Raw genomic sequence first — 16,639 nt, 5'->3', positions numbered from 1 at the left:
CGCTCAACAGGTGTTAGCTACTGTAAGAAAACAGTTTTTCCTTTTCTTTCTTTCTTTTTTAAATTTCATCCACTGTCCAGTTGACACAGCCGAATCCCAGCCTGGCTTCTTTTGTTCGGCTTTGATTTGGGTTTTTTTTTTCGAGACAGGGTTTCTCTGTGTAGCTTTGCGCCTTTCCTGGAACTCACTTGGTAGCCCAGGCTGGCCTCGAACTCACAAAGATCCACCTGGCTCTGCCTCCCGAGTGCTGGGATTAAAGGCGTGCGCCACCAACGCCTGGCTTGTTCGGCTTTTATTGACTGCCGCTTGCCACTCTTTCCCCTTCCCACCTGCAGGTCGAGGTCCAGAGAGGAACGGGTCTCCTCCTGGATTCACCCCAACCCGCGCCGCGTCGGCGAGCTGACGTCAGACGCAGCGGGGCGTTCCGGTCAGGCTCGCCCCGCAGAGCCTGAAGGGTCTGATGTTGAGGTCGGTGGGCGGCCTGAGCTTTGCTGGTTCCGCCCAACGTCAAGCATTGAACGCCGTCCTCAGCTTGCTCCGGGTCTCCAAACCCAGAGTTTCGTTTTGTGTTTTTTTTTCCTTCTGCAGAAAGCCACTCAACCGCGGCCCCGCCCCCGGACGCTGGCGGTGGTTTCCTAGGGAACGACGCTGCGCGCCGGCCGCGATTGGACCGGGCCGCGCGTGCGCAGTGGTGTGTGTTGGTGGCGACCCCGCCGTGGGTGCCGAGGACGGACGGCTGCACAGAATGGCCCATTTCTCCGGCGGGGATGAGGGGATGCTGCAGGCGATGCTCCGGCAGCTGTTCCAGAGCGTGAAGGAGAAGATCACCGGCGCTCCCTCCTTGGAGTGCGCAGAGGAGATCCTCTTGCGGCTGGAGGAAACTGACGAAAATTTCCACAAGTAAAGTCGAGTTTTAAGTTCTTAAGCAAACAAACCACCGGTGCAGGAAAGGTGGAAACGATTCGGTGAAGGAGATTCATTTGATTCTTGTTAAAGATCAGTAATTAGTGGTTCAGTTTTTCTATCATTTGTCCCAGTGCCGAATTTATTTATTTTTTCAAACTGGTTTTCCAGAGCCTTTTCTGCCTGCGTTTCTTTGCTCTCACAGCGGCTTAAGAACATCAGTTGTAAACCATTCATGTTCTTTAAAGAACAGTCTTAACCTCTTAAAGGGATTCCTTTCACTTTACATAGTAGTGACCCCCCAAGATCCCCGTGTGCTGGTCTGTTACTTCACCACCTGCAGTAGTCAGCCACTCAACACTGCGACGGGCTCCCATACTGAAGCAGGTCTGGGTGCCTGTGAAGAGGTAGGGCACCCATGCAAATGCCCTGGATCCCTTGACAAGAGGCCCAGCATGGAGAAGAAACGGAGAAAGGAAGTTGTCAGTCACTACCAGAATCGACTCTAAAAATATAAACGCACCTTAGACTTAAAGATCTTTAGAGATCTGTGCATTTCTTTGGAGTTTGTTCATATACCGAGTTAAGTTTCTCAGTTTCGAAGTAGTATCTCCAGGCCCCCGGGTTATGATTAGTTGTAGTTTTTTTTTTTTTTTTAAACCTAGTGTTTGCATTTTATTTGGTCTCATAGCCATTTTTCTTGTGATGCCGCTTTTATCTGCTTATCTACTTAATTCATTCTGGTGCTTGGGAATGGAACCCAGGGTCTCATGTATGATAGGAGACACTTTATGGTGCTTTTATTGACTTTTGGATAACTTGAAGTTCAGTTTGTCTGAAAATGGGCGTTAGGGGTTCCTTCAGGCCTTTCATGTTATTTTTCTACTTGTTGTATTCTGGGTTGTCCTTTCTGATTTCCTCAGGTTCTCCAGGGAATCTTTGAAAGATGTAGAAAGAATCGCTGTAGAGTTTCCAATTGAATACTAATTTTTGAGGCCTGCTTGCCGTGTCCCCTAGGCTAGCCTGGAAGTTACTGTTCTATTTCAGCATCCCAAGTGATGGGATCATGTGCCACCCTGCCCAGCTTGATTTTTTACATTTTACGGTTGTGCCTATGGCTTCCTTTATTTTTGCTTATTTCCATATTATGTTGCTGCTAATCTCAGTTATTGGACAATATTATTATTCTTTAGATATACTTGCAATCAGTTCTTTTTGTTATAGGTTTATTATTTAAAAATCTCAATATAGCCGGGCGGGTGGTGGTGCACGCTTTTAATTGCAGGTCTTTGGAGGCAGAGGCAGACAGATCTCTGTGAGTTTGAGGGCTGGCCTGGTCCACAAAGCAAGTTCCAGGACAGCTAGGACTGTTACACAGAGAGAAACCCTGTCTTGAAAAATTTAAGGGGGAAAAAAAAGGTAAAGAAAAGAGGGGAAAAAAAAGAGGAAAAAAAGCACAATATAGAAAATTTGGCATCTTCTCTAATAAAAGTGGAATTTATTAATCTCCATTTGCTTGGTTTTTGTTTGTTTTTCTTTCTGACAGAATCTCACTGTTTAGCTCTGACTGGCCTGGAACTCGCTCTGTAGACAAGGCTGGCCTAGAACTCACAGAGCTCCACTTGTCTTTGCCTCTGGAGAGCTGAGATGATAGGCATACACCACCACACCTGGCACATCTGTGCTTTAAAAATAGTAAATAAGTCAGTATTTTTAGTATTGTATTTCAGGAATTTTTCAGTTTTATCTAGATTCTCAAACTAGTTTACATAAAGATTTTCATTAACATGCCGTTACCTTGATATTTCTATGGTCTGCAATTATCTCTCCCTTTTATCATTCCACATTTTAAAAAGCTTATTTGGGATATGAGTTTCTGGATCATGAGCATTTTTATAAGAAGATGGTGCCAGAGACAATTGAGTCAGTAAATAATGTAATTTCAGGTATAATAAACCAAAGTGGGAGCCAGTGTGGTCATTAGAGGAGAAACTAATGTAGGTAATACCATCCCAGAGATTTGTCACGTAGAAGTGTAGAGATGCTAGCCTGTCCTGTCCTTCAGCAGCCTCTTCTCTAAGCTGTATGTATTTTTCTAGAAGTTCCATGTTCTCATCCCTTCCTTTAGTATGGCAGAAAATACTTGAGGCCTGTAGAAGGGGAGAAGAGAATATATGCTTTATGTACTTATCATATAAGTATGATATATGACATTTATGACATATGACACATATATGACACTATAAAATATAGTTTTTGGTTTTCTGTGGTTTTGTATCAATGTTCTGAGAAAGTCACCATGGAAAAACAGTCACTGGGTTTTCCTGGGAAGTGTAGGTAATAGCACTGGAGAAGGAAGAGTGGAAACGTGAATGTCTTTCCTTAGTTTAGTAACATTTTCCTGTGTAAGCAAAAAGGCTTTCATTAGTGGAGGAAACAATGAGGATTATTGCAGTTCACCTTGAGCTGCTTAGGGGTGGGATTACTTCCAGGTGTCCTTCCTTATGAGCAAAGAATACTCCATGAGATTCAGATGTGCATTGTTTAGGACTTTCATTTCTCTATCTACCTTTTTTTATCTTTAAAATTGGACTCTACTCTCAGCTGGAGGAGAATATGTTAAAAAAATAGTTTCTACTATCACTGAAAGGAAGTTTAAACCTTTTTCAATTTATCTTTAAAGTAATAGTGTATATACAATATATGTATGTATGCATATGGCCTATTTTGCAAGAAAAATATCAAAGCATAAGGAAATACCATGCAGTAAACTGTTTCTACGTTAGGATTCTCACTTCCTTTCAGTAATGTGGCTGGATTGTACCAAGGTCAGTTGGTCAGGTATTTTCTTAAGCAGGAGGATTGGTCAGTCTGAGATACAGAACTTGCTGGCATGGTGGTATACACCTGTAATCCCAGGATGGAGGAGGCTGATGCAGAAGGATTTTGAGTTAGAGGCCAGCCTGAGCTACATAGAGGAACCCTGCTCCCCTGCCTTAACTCCCCCAATGAATAAGATAGATTCAAGGACTGGAGACTCCTTGCCAGTATTTGTTATTTGTTTTCTTAATAACAAGGCAAGAAATCTTTGCATGTTACAGGCCTTTGTGTGCTAAATTCTTTGCATCTTGTTCATAAGTGAGACTGATATTTACTGTGTTTTGTTTCTATGTTTGTTTCAGCTATGAATTTGTGAAATACCTTAGACAGCACATATGTAACACGTTGGGATCTATGATTGAAGAAGAAATGGAAAAGTGCACATCTGATCAGAATCAGGGTGAGGAATCTGGTTATGACACTGTGGTACAGCATGTTACCAAGAGAACTCAGGAGTCTAAAGAGTGAGTATGACATAAATATTACATTTGTATTTTATAATATATGTATCTCCTCACCCTGTCATCCCTCTAATTTTCCCTTCTCCCACACTCTCTCTAGCTTTCTGACCTCTGCAGACACCCCAAATCAAGATCTCAGTTCTAAAAATAAAAACTTAGGCTCCACATATGATAGAAACACATGGTGCTTTTCTTGTTGGTTTGAGATACGTCACTTAATGGAGTATTTCCCAGCTCCATTTTCCCCAAAATTCTATTTTTCTTTATAGATGAATAAAAATCCACTGTATATAGGTATCACAGTTTCATTATCTACTCATCAATTGTTAGACATCTAGGCCGAGTCCATTTCCTAGCTATTGTGAATATGGCAGCAGTGAATATGGATGCACAAATATCTCTGCAATAGGATAGAGAGTCTCTTGGGTATATGCCCAGAAGTTGCATGGCTGCAGCCTATGGTAGTTCTGTTTTTAGGTTTTTGAAGATTTTTACACTGCTTTCCGTAGTGGGTGCACCAGTTTGCATTCCTGCTAATGGTGGACAAGGTGGGTCAAGGTTCTTCTTCACCCACATCCTCACCAGCATTTGTTGTCATTTGATTTCTTGATGATAGCCGTTCGGAAAGGGGTGAGATGGAATTTCAGAGTAGCATTACTTTACATTTCCCTAGTAGCTAGCAATGTTGAACATTTTAAAGTATTTGTTAGACATTTTTTTTTTTTCTTTTGAGAACTCTCTGTTTGGGTTCATGACTAATTTTTTTTTTTTGGACTACTTGTTTGTTTTGATGTTTAGTTTTTTTGAATTCTTTGTATATTCTAGATACTAATCCTCTGTAGCATATATAGCTGACAGATTCCTCCCATTATGTAGGCTGTCTCTTAATTGGCAATTTCCTGTCCTTTACATCTCATGAAACCTCAGTTGTAGATACTGGCCTTATTTTCTGAGTGATTCAAGTCCTATTCAGAAAATCCTTGCCTCTTATATATCTTGAAGTACACTCCCCTCTAGCAGTTTCAGACAATCAGGTCTTTTGTTGAGGTCCTTGATCTATGTGTAGTTGACTTTTGTGCACACACACACATACATATATGGATTTAGTTTCTTCTAAATGGAGGAATTTAGTTTTTCCAGCCCCATTTAAAGATGCTGTCTTTTCTCCAATGTGTAAGCTTTGTAAAAAAAAAAAAGTTTGGTAGTGTTCCCACCTTTTGTAGTCTATGGAATGCTTTGAGAAGCAATGGTGCTCTTCTTCAAAGGTTTTATGAAATTCATCAGTGAATCAATCCAGCTGGGCCTGGACTTTCCTTTAGTTGGGGCATTTTTAATTACTGTCTCAACCTCACTGCTTGTTACAGAGTTCTTTCCATTGTTTATCTCATCTTGGTTTAATTTTGTAGGTCACATGCATTTAGAAAGTTACCCACTCTTTTTAGATCTTCCAGTTTTAGTAGATGATGTTTTCAAGGTAAGACCTAATAATTTGGGTCTTTTCTTTCTTTAGTTTTGTTAAAGGGTTTGTCAGCCTTGTATGTCTTTTCAAAGAAACAACTCTTCATTAACTTTATTAATTTCTGCCCTGGTCTTTTAAGAACATGTTTTCATTCACTGCTTGAGAATTTCCTGTGTGCGTATGATGGATATTGATCATATTTACCCCCACTTCTCTGCCTGACTCATCCTAGACCCACCCCCCTCACCCTTCCAGCCTTATAACTTCTGGTCCTGTTGTTTGTTTTATGACCCCATTGAGTACAATTAGTGCCACCCATATATGAGTCTGGGACCATCCACTGGAGCGTGGTGGACCTACCTAGAGGCACAGCTTTAAAGAAAGTTACTTTTCTCCCAGAAGCTATCAACTGTCAGTAGTTGTTTAGCCAGGGTTAGGGGTTGGTAAGTACCTCTCTCCCCTGATCTTAATGATTTCTTTCTGTCTACTGATTTCCGCTTGCTTCCTAGGCCCATTTCCTTGATACACCTCTCCCCATCTTTTCACCCTAGGTGGCTGTCTGCCTTTATGGTGAGCTGGTGTTCTCAGAGGCGGCAAGTAGATAGATGCTCCTGATTTTTATGACAAAAAGCTTTGTGGGGACAGTAGTCTGGACTGGCAGTTGTCTTTGAGAACATGACATCTGTCTAGTCTCTTCTGGATTTAAAGCTTTAGTTGAATAATCTGCTGTTGTTCTGATGGGCTCGTCTTTGTACATGATTTGGTGTTTTTCTCCTGTTGCTTCCTGTGTACTCTCTGTGTTCTTTATATTTAGTGTAACATAATGTGTGATGATGAGAGGTTCTTTTCTGGTCTTGTCTGTCTGGTGTCCTCAATACCTCCCGTGTCTTCCTGGATTGGCATCTTAGAGTATTGTGTATAACTTGGGGTTCTCACCGGGACTCACTGTTTTATCCTTTTCTTTGTTTGCTGCTGCAGTTCCCCAGCTTTGTATTCTCGCTCCGTTACTCTGTTCTCTCCTTGATCTATCCTCTTCGGGGGACTTTCCACAGAGCTTTCCATTTGATTTACTGCGTTTTCCATTTCTAGCATTTCCGATATCCTCTTTATTCAGTATTTCTATCTCTGTGGAATTGCTTTTTCATATCTTGCAGTACCTGCTGTATTTCATCCAGCTGGTTGTATTCTCCACGAGAAGCTCATTTTCTTCTTTGAATACACACATATACACATCTGTGTTTATGATCATTCCTTTGAGTTTCTGCCTGTGACTTCCTGTTTCTCTCACCAGATGCCATCACTGCAGTCTTAGTGATTTTTGGGAGAGTCATCTTGTCCTGCTTTGTGTTTCTTACGTTACTGCGCTGGTAAACTGGATGGAGAGACATAGCAGGTGTCCCCAAACTTAACAGAGCACTATACAAGCAAAAGCAAAACCATCATGAGGCATATACAAAAGTGGAAGTTAAATAACACAGAATAAGAAATAAAAAGAGTGAATTGCTGGTACACCTCACTGATCTGATGGGTGAGGGTCTCAGATCCCTCTGGCTGTGGCAGCTTCCACACGGTGCTGTGGGGGGAAGGGGGAGTTGGACCCCTTGGTCTCTGCAGCCTCTTATAAAGGGGCATACAATAAGCACATGAGGTTTTACTATCTGTGTATTTATCAACAATATGAAAACAACCAAAAATAATATATAGTAGAAAGAATGTGCATGTGTTTCAGTAAAATTTTATTTAGTGGAAAGTCAATTTAGGTCAATTAAATATCTTAATTACTTTTCTGTTGCTGTGAAAAATTTCACTAGCTAGGGACCAAGGAATTCAATACTTGAGCCCATGGGGGCCATTCTGTTTTAAAACACCACCACAGATAGTATTCTGCCAACCCCAGTATTAGAGATACTGGAATTTATGCTCGAGTATTTATTATCTGTTGTATTATAGAGCATTAATTCTAATTTATTTTTAAACTAAGCTTAAAAATTTAGTCTGGACTGGAGTTCTGTTTCTCTTGTGACAAGTGTTATTTATTGGAATGAAATGGCAGTATATCAATATAAATAGCTAGTTCAAACCTCTAACATAGGGAGTAGAGTCAATAAAGTTAAAATTTCTTTCTTTTTTTTTTTAATTTTTGGTTTTTCAAGATAAGACTTCTCTGTGTAACAGCTCTGGCTGGTCTGGAACTCTTTTTGTAGACTAGGCTGGCTTTGAACTCACAAAGATCCATCTGCCCTCTGCCTCCTGAGCGCTGGGATTATAGACACGTACCACTATGCCTGGCTAAAATGTCTTATTTCTTATTTTATAGAAAAATACAGGAATTCTGTTCCTCTTTGGACAATATTTTAATACCTAGTGGTCTGTGTCTAGCAGCTTATTCCAACAAGAATAGATGATCTTGTTAGGAAATTACTTAAAAACATTTCTGGGTAAGCTATTTAACTCTGCTGTCCTTTAGTTCATCCATACATAAAATTTAAAACAGTAATCATTACTTCACAAAGACTTGAAAGTACTTAATGAATGCTGTCTTGTGCCCTTTGAGCTATGGATGATAGACTCTAAGTTGTACAGAGTATTATTTTCTTAGAAGTAATTTTTTTGTGGTCCTTGAAAAGTTACTTAGAGCTCACGTGGCCACAGTACATTTTTATTGTGGTAATTATAAGCCATTTCACTAATTAAATGTTTTTATGTTTATTTATTTAACACCGGCACATGGAAGAACTTCCTTTCATGTCTCTTGTGTTATTCAGTGAGTTTGGAAGCATGTGGGCAGATTTCCATTGTTATTCTGATTTTCTTTTCTTGAAGCTTTTTACTTTCCTGGCCTTTATTTGAATATTTCTTGAGGCATTATAGGAATGTGTAGATGATATCTATAGTCTATATCTGCTTCCCTTTGCTTTCTAAAAGCTGCAGTAGCTGATGTTGCATTCCGGTTAATTTAACCCTTGATATTAATGAACAGGTACTTAGGTTTTTAAAAGATCATTACACCCTTTTCCCTTCTGACCATTTTCATGGTAGTTCTTACAGAAGAATTCATGGGAGCCTTTTAATAAAATGCCTGTTAGAAACATTTATGTCCAAATGGAAATTTCAGATATTCAGTGCATGAAATAATCTTCATGTTGTACTTTTCATACTTTTTCACTAGATTGCCAAATTGTCTGTCTGTCTTTCAGCGTTTCCTCCTTGTCCTTCTTTCCTCCCCTTTTTCCCCCATCCTCCTTCTCTTCTTCCTTCTTTCTACTTTCTTCTCTTGAAGCAGACTTGAATTAAATCTTCCTGTCTCCACGTAGAGGGCCGGGATTACATGCAGACCTCACTACATCACCAAATTGTAAATTTAAAAGGAATAGAGAAATCATGATGCGCATGTGAACACACCTAACTGCAAAAGATGCTGAGGGCAAAGTTTAGCTATTATCCAGTTGCTGTGAAAGGAGAGAACAGCTCTTTGCTTCTTTGAGACATAGTCTCAATATATAGCACTGACTGGCCTGGAACTCTCTTAATAGGCCAGGCCTGCATTGAATTTATAGATATATTTCTCTCTGTTTCTCATATGCAAAACACCCATACACACAAAATAATAAAGCAAAAATAAAATTATAAGTTTTTAAAAATTATATTTCCTCTCTTGGAGACATTTTTAGACTTATAGAGCTAAGGGGATCTAGAAAATTTCCAGTTTTAAGTCTTACTTCAGGAATCTGTGTCCTGCCACTCCTGACTATTGGTCTTGTGGCTTTTCTTTGAAAACACATGCTGAGTGCTTTACTCCTACTTAGATACTGAGAAAACATAGAAGGTCTCAACTGGGGCTGTGGGGGCCCACGGATATGAGGAAAGATGGGAAGGGAGGTGAGAAGAGAGAAATGTGGTGAGCGACAGACGTGAGTGAACTGGGTATTGGAAACACGTTGTGAACATTTGATTGTGTCTCTGGTCACAGGAACACATGCCACTGGAACAGCTTGGCTTAGAATTACATTGATTTTATCACATTACTTCATATTTCTAGATGAGAAATTGTGAGAAATAATATACTTTGGGGATTCCTTATTTCCATTTCATCAGCCTGTTTTGCCTTTTTCATGAAACCGGAAACTTAGATTTTTCCTTGTCAGCATTATGCTCTGAAAGAATTTTCCTTTTCATAGAAAAAAGAAAGCGTACTCGAGTGTTGAGGTCTCTTATTGAGTGTCCATTGGATTTGAAGGTATAAGGACATGATGCACTCCCTGAAGACCATCATGATGGTGGTGGTGGAGTCGATGATCAACAAGTTTGAAGACGATGAGACGCGGAGTGAGGACAGACAGAGGAAGATGGAGAAGGACACGAGCGGCAGCTGCTGTACGGACAATTGCTCCGACAGTGACTCCTCCTTCAACCAGGTGGGCTCCTGTTCCCAGTCTCATTCTCCACAGTCTTGAGGAATCTCTAACTTACATGTGTGCTTTCTCGGTTTTCCAGTGTAAAGATTCAGAAAACAAACAAACAAATCTATTAGGATTTGGTTCATGAAGTACTATATTACAGAATTGTTTGTTTAATTATGTCTCAGGTAATTCTTAACTGAAAAATTAGGTTTTGAATGAAAAATAGTAATATAATAAGGGTTGAAACAAATCTCTTTAAGCATTAGTTGAAACAGTTTATTGTCAATTTTTACCAAAGTTTAACTAACTGAGATGTAGCTGAGAGGTGGAGATAAAGCATTTATGCATTTTCTGGGCTTGAAAGTGGCTGTAAATTGTCAGTTTCAAACTTTAAAAGTTCTCGAATGTAAAACGGTTTGAGGTTAGTCAGTCTGGTGTGGTGGCACAAGACTAACCCTGGCCCTGTGGAGACTGAAGCAGGGGGATCATGCGGTTGAGGCCACCTGCCTTGCATCCATACCAAGACCCCGTCCTAGGAGCTAAAAACAAACAACTAAAAAGTTCGCGGTCGTGACGGTTAGTTTTAACTGTCTACTTGACGCAACTGCGCGTCACCTGGGGTTGTCCAAATGAGGTTGGCAGGTGGGTATGTCTGTGGAGAGGTATCTTGGATGCTAATGTTAGTTGGTACTAGAAGATCCAGCCCACCGTGGGTGGTCCCGTTCTGTAAGCAGAGGATCCTGGACTGTGCAGTGCAGAGAGAGATCTGAGCACAGGTAAGCATGCATTCTTAGTCCTTTCTGCTCTCCGCTGTGCTGTGCGTGTGGTGTGACTAACTGCTCACCTTCCTGCTTCTGTGACTTCCCTTCCATGGTGAACTGTAACCTGTGATTGTAAGTTAAAGTCCTTTCCCCTCTGAGTTGCTTTGTCACATCCACAGAAACCAGGGACAGCGCTCTTCAGTTTCCTCTAACCAGGCTCTAGGTAGGAATACTTGTCATTTGACTACAATAGAACTGGAAAAAGAAAGGCTTAAGACTAGATTAGTCTGAATATAAGACAAAGAAACCAGCTAGACGTGTGCCAGGAGCCCCCCAACAGGCTTCCAGGCTAAACACTGTCTGTCTGCCCGCCTGCCCGTAATGATTTTGTTTTTGAAATATGTACAACTGAAAAGGAAGTCTAGACCTTTAGGATTAGCTATACATCATTTGTCACAAACCTCCACCTGTGAGAAGGTTCCTGCCCCTCTGCGGTGGGTATAGATTGCTTTTCCATGTGTCTCAGGGCCTGGGCTTTATCTCTAGTGCTGCAAATAAAGGAGGACATAATTACAAAGTAGACCATAAGCATGTTTCAAAAATTGATTTGAGGAGTTCAGATAAAACATGAAAAAAAGATGCACAGCAGCCACCATTGGGACTGGAAATAGCCCAAGCAGACTTGGCATTGCTGGGCTTAGTTGCTCTTGCATCACTGGTCAGGGGAGACTGTGTCGAGCTGTGAACTTTACAAGCCAGGCTGATTCTGTGACATGACAGAGGATGTGATCAATATTGGGGGTTTTCCACCTTATAGCCCGTGATAATTTCTTGTTCATGAGCTCTTGGGAAGAAGATGACTTAACTGCATTAAGTGGGGTTGGATTAATAGTTTGACCAAGCATCTTCAGAAATTAAAAGACAGAAACCTTCATTTTGGGACTCAGGAGATCACTATTGAATGATATTACTTGTTTAATGAACCCTTTTAATACACTGAAACACAAGAGAAAAAAAACCAAGCATTGTTAATAGATCTCCAAAATGAAAGTATTAAGATCTAACTAAGCTTAATCGAGTAGTGAGGAGTTCATCAGTTGCTAATTCCCAAATGCTAAGTTATTTCTAGTGACTAGAATAACAGATCTTTCAGGTTTTGCCAGAACAAAGTCATTATTTAAAATATTCTTGTTTTTCAATTTTGTCTTGTTTGGATTCTTCAAAAGAAACCATGCCTTCAGATCTGTGGCTTTCTTTGGGATGCCCACAGACAGGCAATACTTGAATCTTCTATAAATATGACTGTTTCAGTAGAGATTAATTGGGTTGAAAATGAACTTTGTCCATGAGGACATTGTGGGATGCCTGAACTCTCTGAAACAAATGTATGAATGTTAGAACTTCCCGGATTGCTCTTTGAGAGTTGTGAGCTTGGAGAGGTGTGCGGGTATGCCTTTGCTTAGAAAAGAGATACTTTAGGAGGTAAAGCTGATGAGGGTCAGGATGAATTACTGTGAAAAGGTCCTGCTGACCCCAGTCTTCCCTGATGATCAACTGCAGTGTTTTCTTTCACGACTGTGAGGTTGATGACCAGTGGGAGGCTCTCAGGGCAGCTCCCTCCTGTAGCTCATCCAGTGTATATTGGTAGCACACCAATCAGTGACAAGAATAGGCCAAGGAAATGATGATTGCAGAACTGATAAGTATTTCTTCCTCAGGGACTAGGGTCAGAGGTTCATCATCTGACCACACACCTGTCTGTGAGAAGCTATTTACCATTATGAAGTCATCTATCTCCCATAGAAACCACCTTGGATCAGCCTCCAAGAAAGCTAGCCCTTCCGACTCACTGATCCTGCACGTTGCCATAAGCTAGCTTAGTGTAATAGAGCTGCTCCTGTTACCACTCACCACTTGCTGCTGGACTCTGGAGTCTTTCTATGGAAGCAAAGAGATGGACTCTGTGTCTTCTAACAACTCCATTAAATACTGATATGCTCAGTGATACCTTCAAAATCTCCACTTGCTCTGGCCTAAAGACAATATATCTGGATTTTTCCTTCCTATAATTAAAATTCACAGTTAGCATACAAAGTAATAGTTTTCATTATGATATTTTCATACATATATGTCGTTATCCTTTCTTCTTGTTTACCCCATCTTCCACTCCCCTGGCATCCTCTGTGCTTTTCTCTTGCTAGTCCCCTCTGCTCTCATTCTCTCAAAGAGTTTTTCTTATACTTTTCCACTTTCATGACCTTCCCACACACAGATTTGCATCTAGATTTTGCAAATGAAAGAAAGCATGGCATTTGTCATTCTTAGTCTGGCTTATCTCTCTTAACAGAATGACCTTCAGCTCTGTACATTTTCCATTTATTCCTTATGACTGAATAAAATTCCATTGTATATACTGCTTTCTTTTATCCATTCATCTTTTGATAGGCATGCAAAGTGATTCCATTTCTTAGTGATTAAATAGAGCAACAATAAACATGCATGCACAAAGATGCAGAGTATCTTTGTGGTATGCTCACTTAAAGTTCTTGAATATATAATATACCTAGGAGTGGCATACTTGGAGCATATCATAGTTCTATTTTCAGTTTTTTGAGTAGCCTCAAATCAAATCCATATTGATTTTCATAGTGGCTATATTCATTTACATTTCTCCCAGCTGGGTAAAGGATCTCTTCCTCCCAAACATCACCAGCCTTTGTTTTTGTGATGGTAGCCATTCTGACTGGGACTAACCAGACTCTGGCTCAAAGCAGTTTTAAATTGCATTTTCTGACAGCTAAGGATATTGAACATTGTCTCAAATGCTTATTGGCCATTTATATTTCTTTTATTGAGACTGTCTCTTTGGTTCATTAACTCATTTATTGATTGGGTGATATTGTGTGTGTCTAATTTTGCACTTAAATTAATTTTAGACATTAATCCCCTGTCTAACGTATAAATGACAAAGATTGTTTCACATTCTATAGATCACCTATTCATTCTGGTGATTGTAAATCAACATAAAAATTTTTGATGTTGCATTTTTGTGAATGGCACAATCTTTATTTCATTATTATTTGAAATATTGTAACTTGATCATATCTGGATTTTTAATCTATTATTGAAGAAACTGGAGACTCTTATTAGTATGTGTAGACTTGGAGATAACGAAGAATAAAGAAGAGATAATTGTTTTGAACCATAATTTTGAGCAGAGCAATGAAAGAGTTTGGTGTTGGGCCATTTCCTGCTGGGAAATTGGAATGTCCCCAATTACATTAAGATTTTACAGTTAATGTTCTTTCATTTCTGCCATCCCCTTAGACTGTTTAGCACAGTACAGAACAAACGTTATAGTGCTTTGTAATGGGCTAGCTATTTTCTTATATGCCAAAGGAAACCTACCTCAGGAGATGGTACTTTATATGAAGAAGGTGCTTTATAGTAATTGTTACCTGTTGTTCTTACATTGTTACCTGTTTAAGGCATTAGCTTCTTCTTTGCTTTATGGGAAATTTCTCTCTGTGATGAGCCATCCTTTGGTACATGTGGAGGGCAGAGTAATTGCCCTCTCTAAGATAGCCATGTGCTAATCTTTAGAACCTGCGAATATGGGATCTGGGGCAAATAGGACTTTACTGATACTAGTTTTTAAAAGATGTATTTACTTTTTTATGTACATTGTGGTTTTGCCTGCATGTATGTCTGTGCGATGATACCAGATCCCCTGGAACTGGAGTCACAGACAATTGTGAACTGCCATGTGGGTGCTGGGAATTGAACCCAGGTCCTTTGGAGGAAGAGCCAGTGCTCTTAACTGCTGAGCCATCCCTCCATCCCTTTTTACTGATTATTAAGTTTAGGTTTTCAGGTGGAAAATGACTTGGGTTCCTTGGGGCCCAGTGCAGTCACAAGGGTTTATGTAAGAAATGCTCAAGGCGCTCCATGTGGAGAAGGCACTGTGCAGGCTGCAGGGCTGTTGGATTATGTAACTGCTGGCTTGGAGATGAAGTAGGACATGGCCAGGAAACTCAGGAAACAGATTCTAGAAGCTGAAAGAGGCAAGGAAATAGATTCTTTTTTCCTCCCCCTGGGAACAGATCAGGCCTTGAGTTCTTCCAGTTAGAATTTTGTTGAGTTCCGTTTTCCTATACTGGGCATAGAGCCTTTCTTCTGTTTTTCAGAATGTGGATTTCCAATTAACCTAATGTATTATTATTATTTTGCCACAACTCCTCAAACTTTAATGTCTGGAGCTTAACCTATTTTCTGGCACACGCCTTCTGCAATCCTCCAGACTCTGTGGTGTTCTGGTGAGCATTCCGTGATGACGGGGACTGCTGTTTTCAGCCTCATCAAACAGTAAGGGTAGTTATAGCATAACTAACATGTGGCAGATTCCTCCATCTTTGGCTGCTCTGGTTGATGAGTTCATTTTTTTTTTTTTGTTTGATTGTTTAATCAGAGAAAAGCAAGAGCCTAAAAATCTTAAAAATACAGAGGTGAAAGGGGAAGACGGGGAATTTTTTTTTTTTTTTTTTGCTTTTTTGAGACAGGGTTTCTTTGTGTAACAGCCCTGGCTGTTCTGGAACTCACTCTGTAGACCAGACTGGCCTCAAATTCACAGAGATCTGCCTGCCTCTGCCTCCTGATTGCTGGGATTAAAGATGTGCACCACCACTGCCCAGATTTTTTATTTATTTTTATTTTATGTGCATTAGTGTTTTGGTATGGGTATTAGATCTCCTGGAACTGGAGTTACAGACAGTTGTGAGCTGCCGTGTGGGTGCTGGGAACTGAACCTAGGTCCTCTGGAAGAGCAGTCAGTGGCCTTAACCATTGAGCAATCTCTCTAGCCCCTGTAAAAATTTTAAGAATGAGAGTAATAATATTGTCCAGCCTGAAAAAAATAGTTTGGGAGAAAACCTGGGCAGGGCAGGTGTGAGCTTATGTTTACCTGTTTGCTTGTTTTGGTATTATTCCCTTGAGGAGACAATTTGACACCAGAAAAAGAATTACTTTGATTAACCATATTAATATGTTCCTTTTTATGAATACTTAAATGCTTCTTCATAACTTAAAATATTAATAGACTTTAGCATTTTTGAATATAGCACTTTAAAGGAAAAGTGAATTTTTTTTGTTTTGATTAGTATAACTCAAACATCTAGGAAATTTTAGAATAAGCTTAACATTTGAAAGTATTAAAACTTTTATTTTGAAATTACCTTAGTCTGTATTTCAAGTTTAATTATAAGTAGATGCACAATTCAGAAATTTTAGAGGTACTCAAAAAAGCCATTCCAGGTGAGCCTAATTCATTCTGAATCTATCTTGAACTAAGTCAGTCTGAAATAATCGATGGCTGTGCGATTGATGAACTAGGACCTTGGCTCTTAACCTCTTCTGTGTCTCGGTTTTCTTTTTGAATTTTAAAAAAGAGATATTTATTTTGAGTGTTTTCCCAGTGCCCTAGTTATATTTTCTCTTGCTGTGATAACACACCATGACCAAAAGCAATTTGGGGAGGAAAGGATTTATTTCAGCTTACAACTCTCAGGTCATATTTAATCAGGGAGGGGAGTCAGGGCAGGAACCTGGGGGTGGGAGCTGAAACCAAAGCCGTGGAACGATGCTGTTTGCTGCCTTGCTCTTCATGGCTTGCTCAGCCTAATTTCATATTCAACCCAGGACCACCTGCCCAGAGGTGACAATGCCCACAATGGGCCAGGTACTCCCATCTATTTTCAATTAAGAAAATGCCTTACAGAT

General features: G+C 40.1%; 1 protein-coding gene and 1 long non-coding RNA gene across 3 annotated transcripts in view; one reads left to right on the top strand and one right to left on the bottom strand.

Moving 5' to 3' along the window:
- The first annotated feature begins 413 nt into the window (after positions 1–413).
- Tbc1d32 (TBC1 domain family member 32) overlaps positions 414–16,639 on the top strand; it is a 207,582-nt gene continuing 191,356 nt past the window's right edge. For both annotated transcript variants that reach the window (XM_076552493.1, XM_006981267.4), the window contains exons 1-3: positions 414–900; positions 4,086–4,247; positions 9,941–10,118. In XM_076552493.1, the coding sequence (XP_076408608.1) occupies positions 461–900; positions 4,086–4,247; positions 9,941–10,118 (780 nt within the window). In that variant the 5' untranslated portion in view covers positions 414–460. The remainder of the gene's footprint in view (positions 901–4,085; positions 4,248–9,940; positions 10,119–16,639) is intronic.
- On the bottom strand, positions 8,938–12,624 carry LOC121823136 (uncharacterized). The gene is made up of 3 exons (XR_006064477.2): positions 12,397–12,624; positions 11,326–11,412; positions 8,938–10,642 (listed from the first exon to the last, which is right to left on the bottom strand). It is a non-coding gene; the product is annotated as an uncharacterized LOC121823136 (long non-coding RNA).

The sequence above is a fragment of the Peromyscus maniculatus genome, chromosome 16 (genome assembly GCF_049852395.1).
Source record: "Peromyscus maniculatus bairdii isolate BWxNUB_F1_BW_parent chromosome 16, HU_Pman_BW_mat_3.1, whole genome shotgun sequence".
Lineage (NCBI taxonomy): Eukaryota > Metazoa > Chordata > Mammalia > Rodentia > Cricetidae > Peromyscus > Peromyscus maniculatus.
This window is presented reverse-complemented; position numbering and strand designations above follow the sequence as displayed.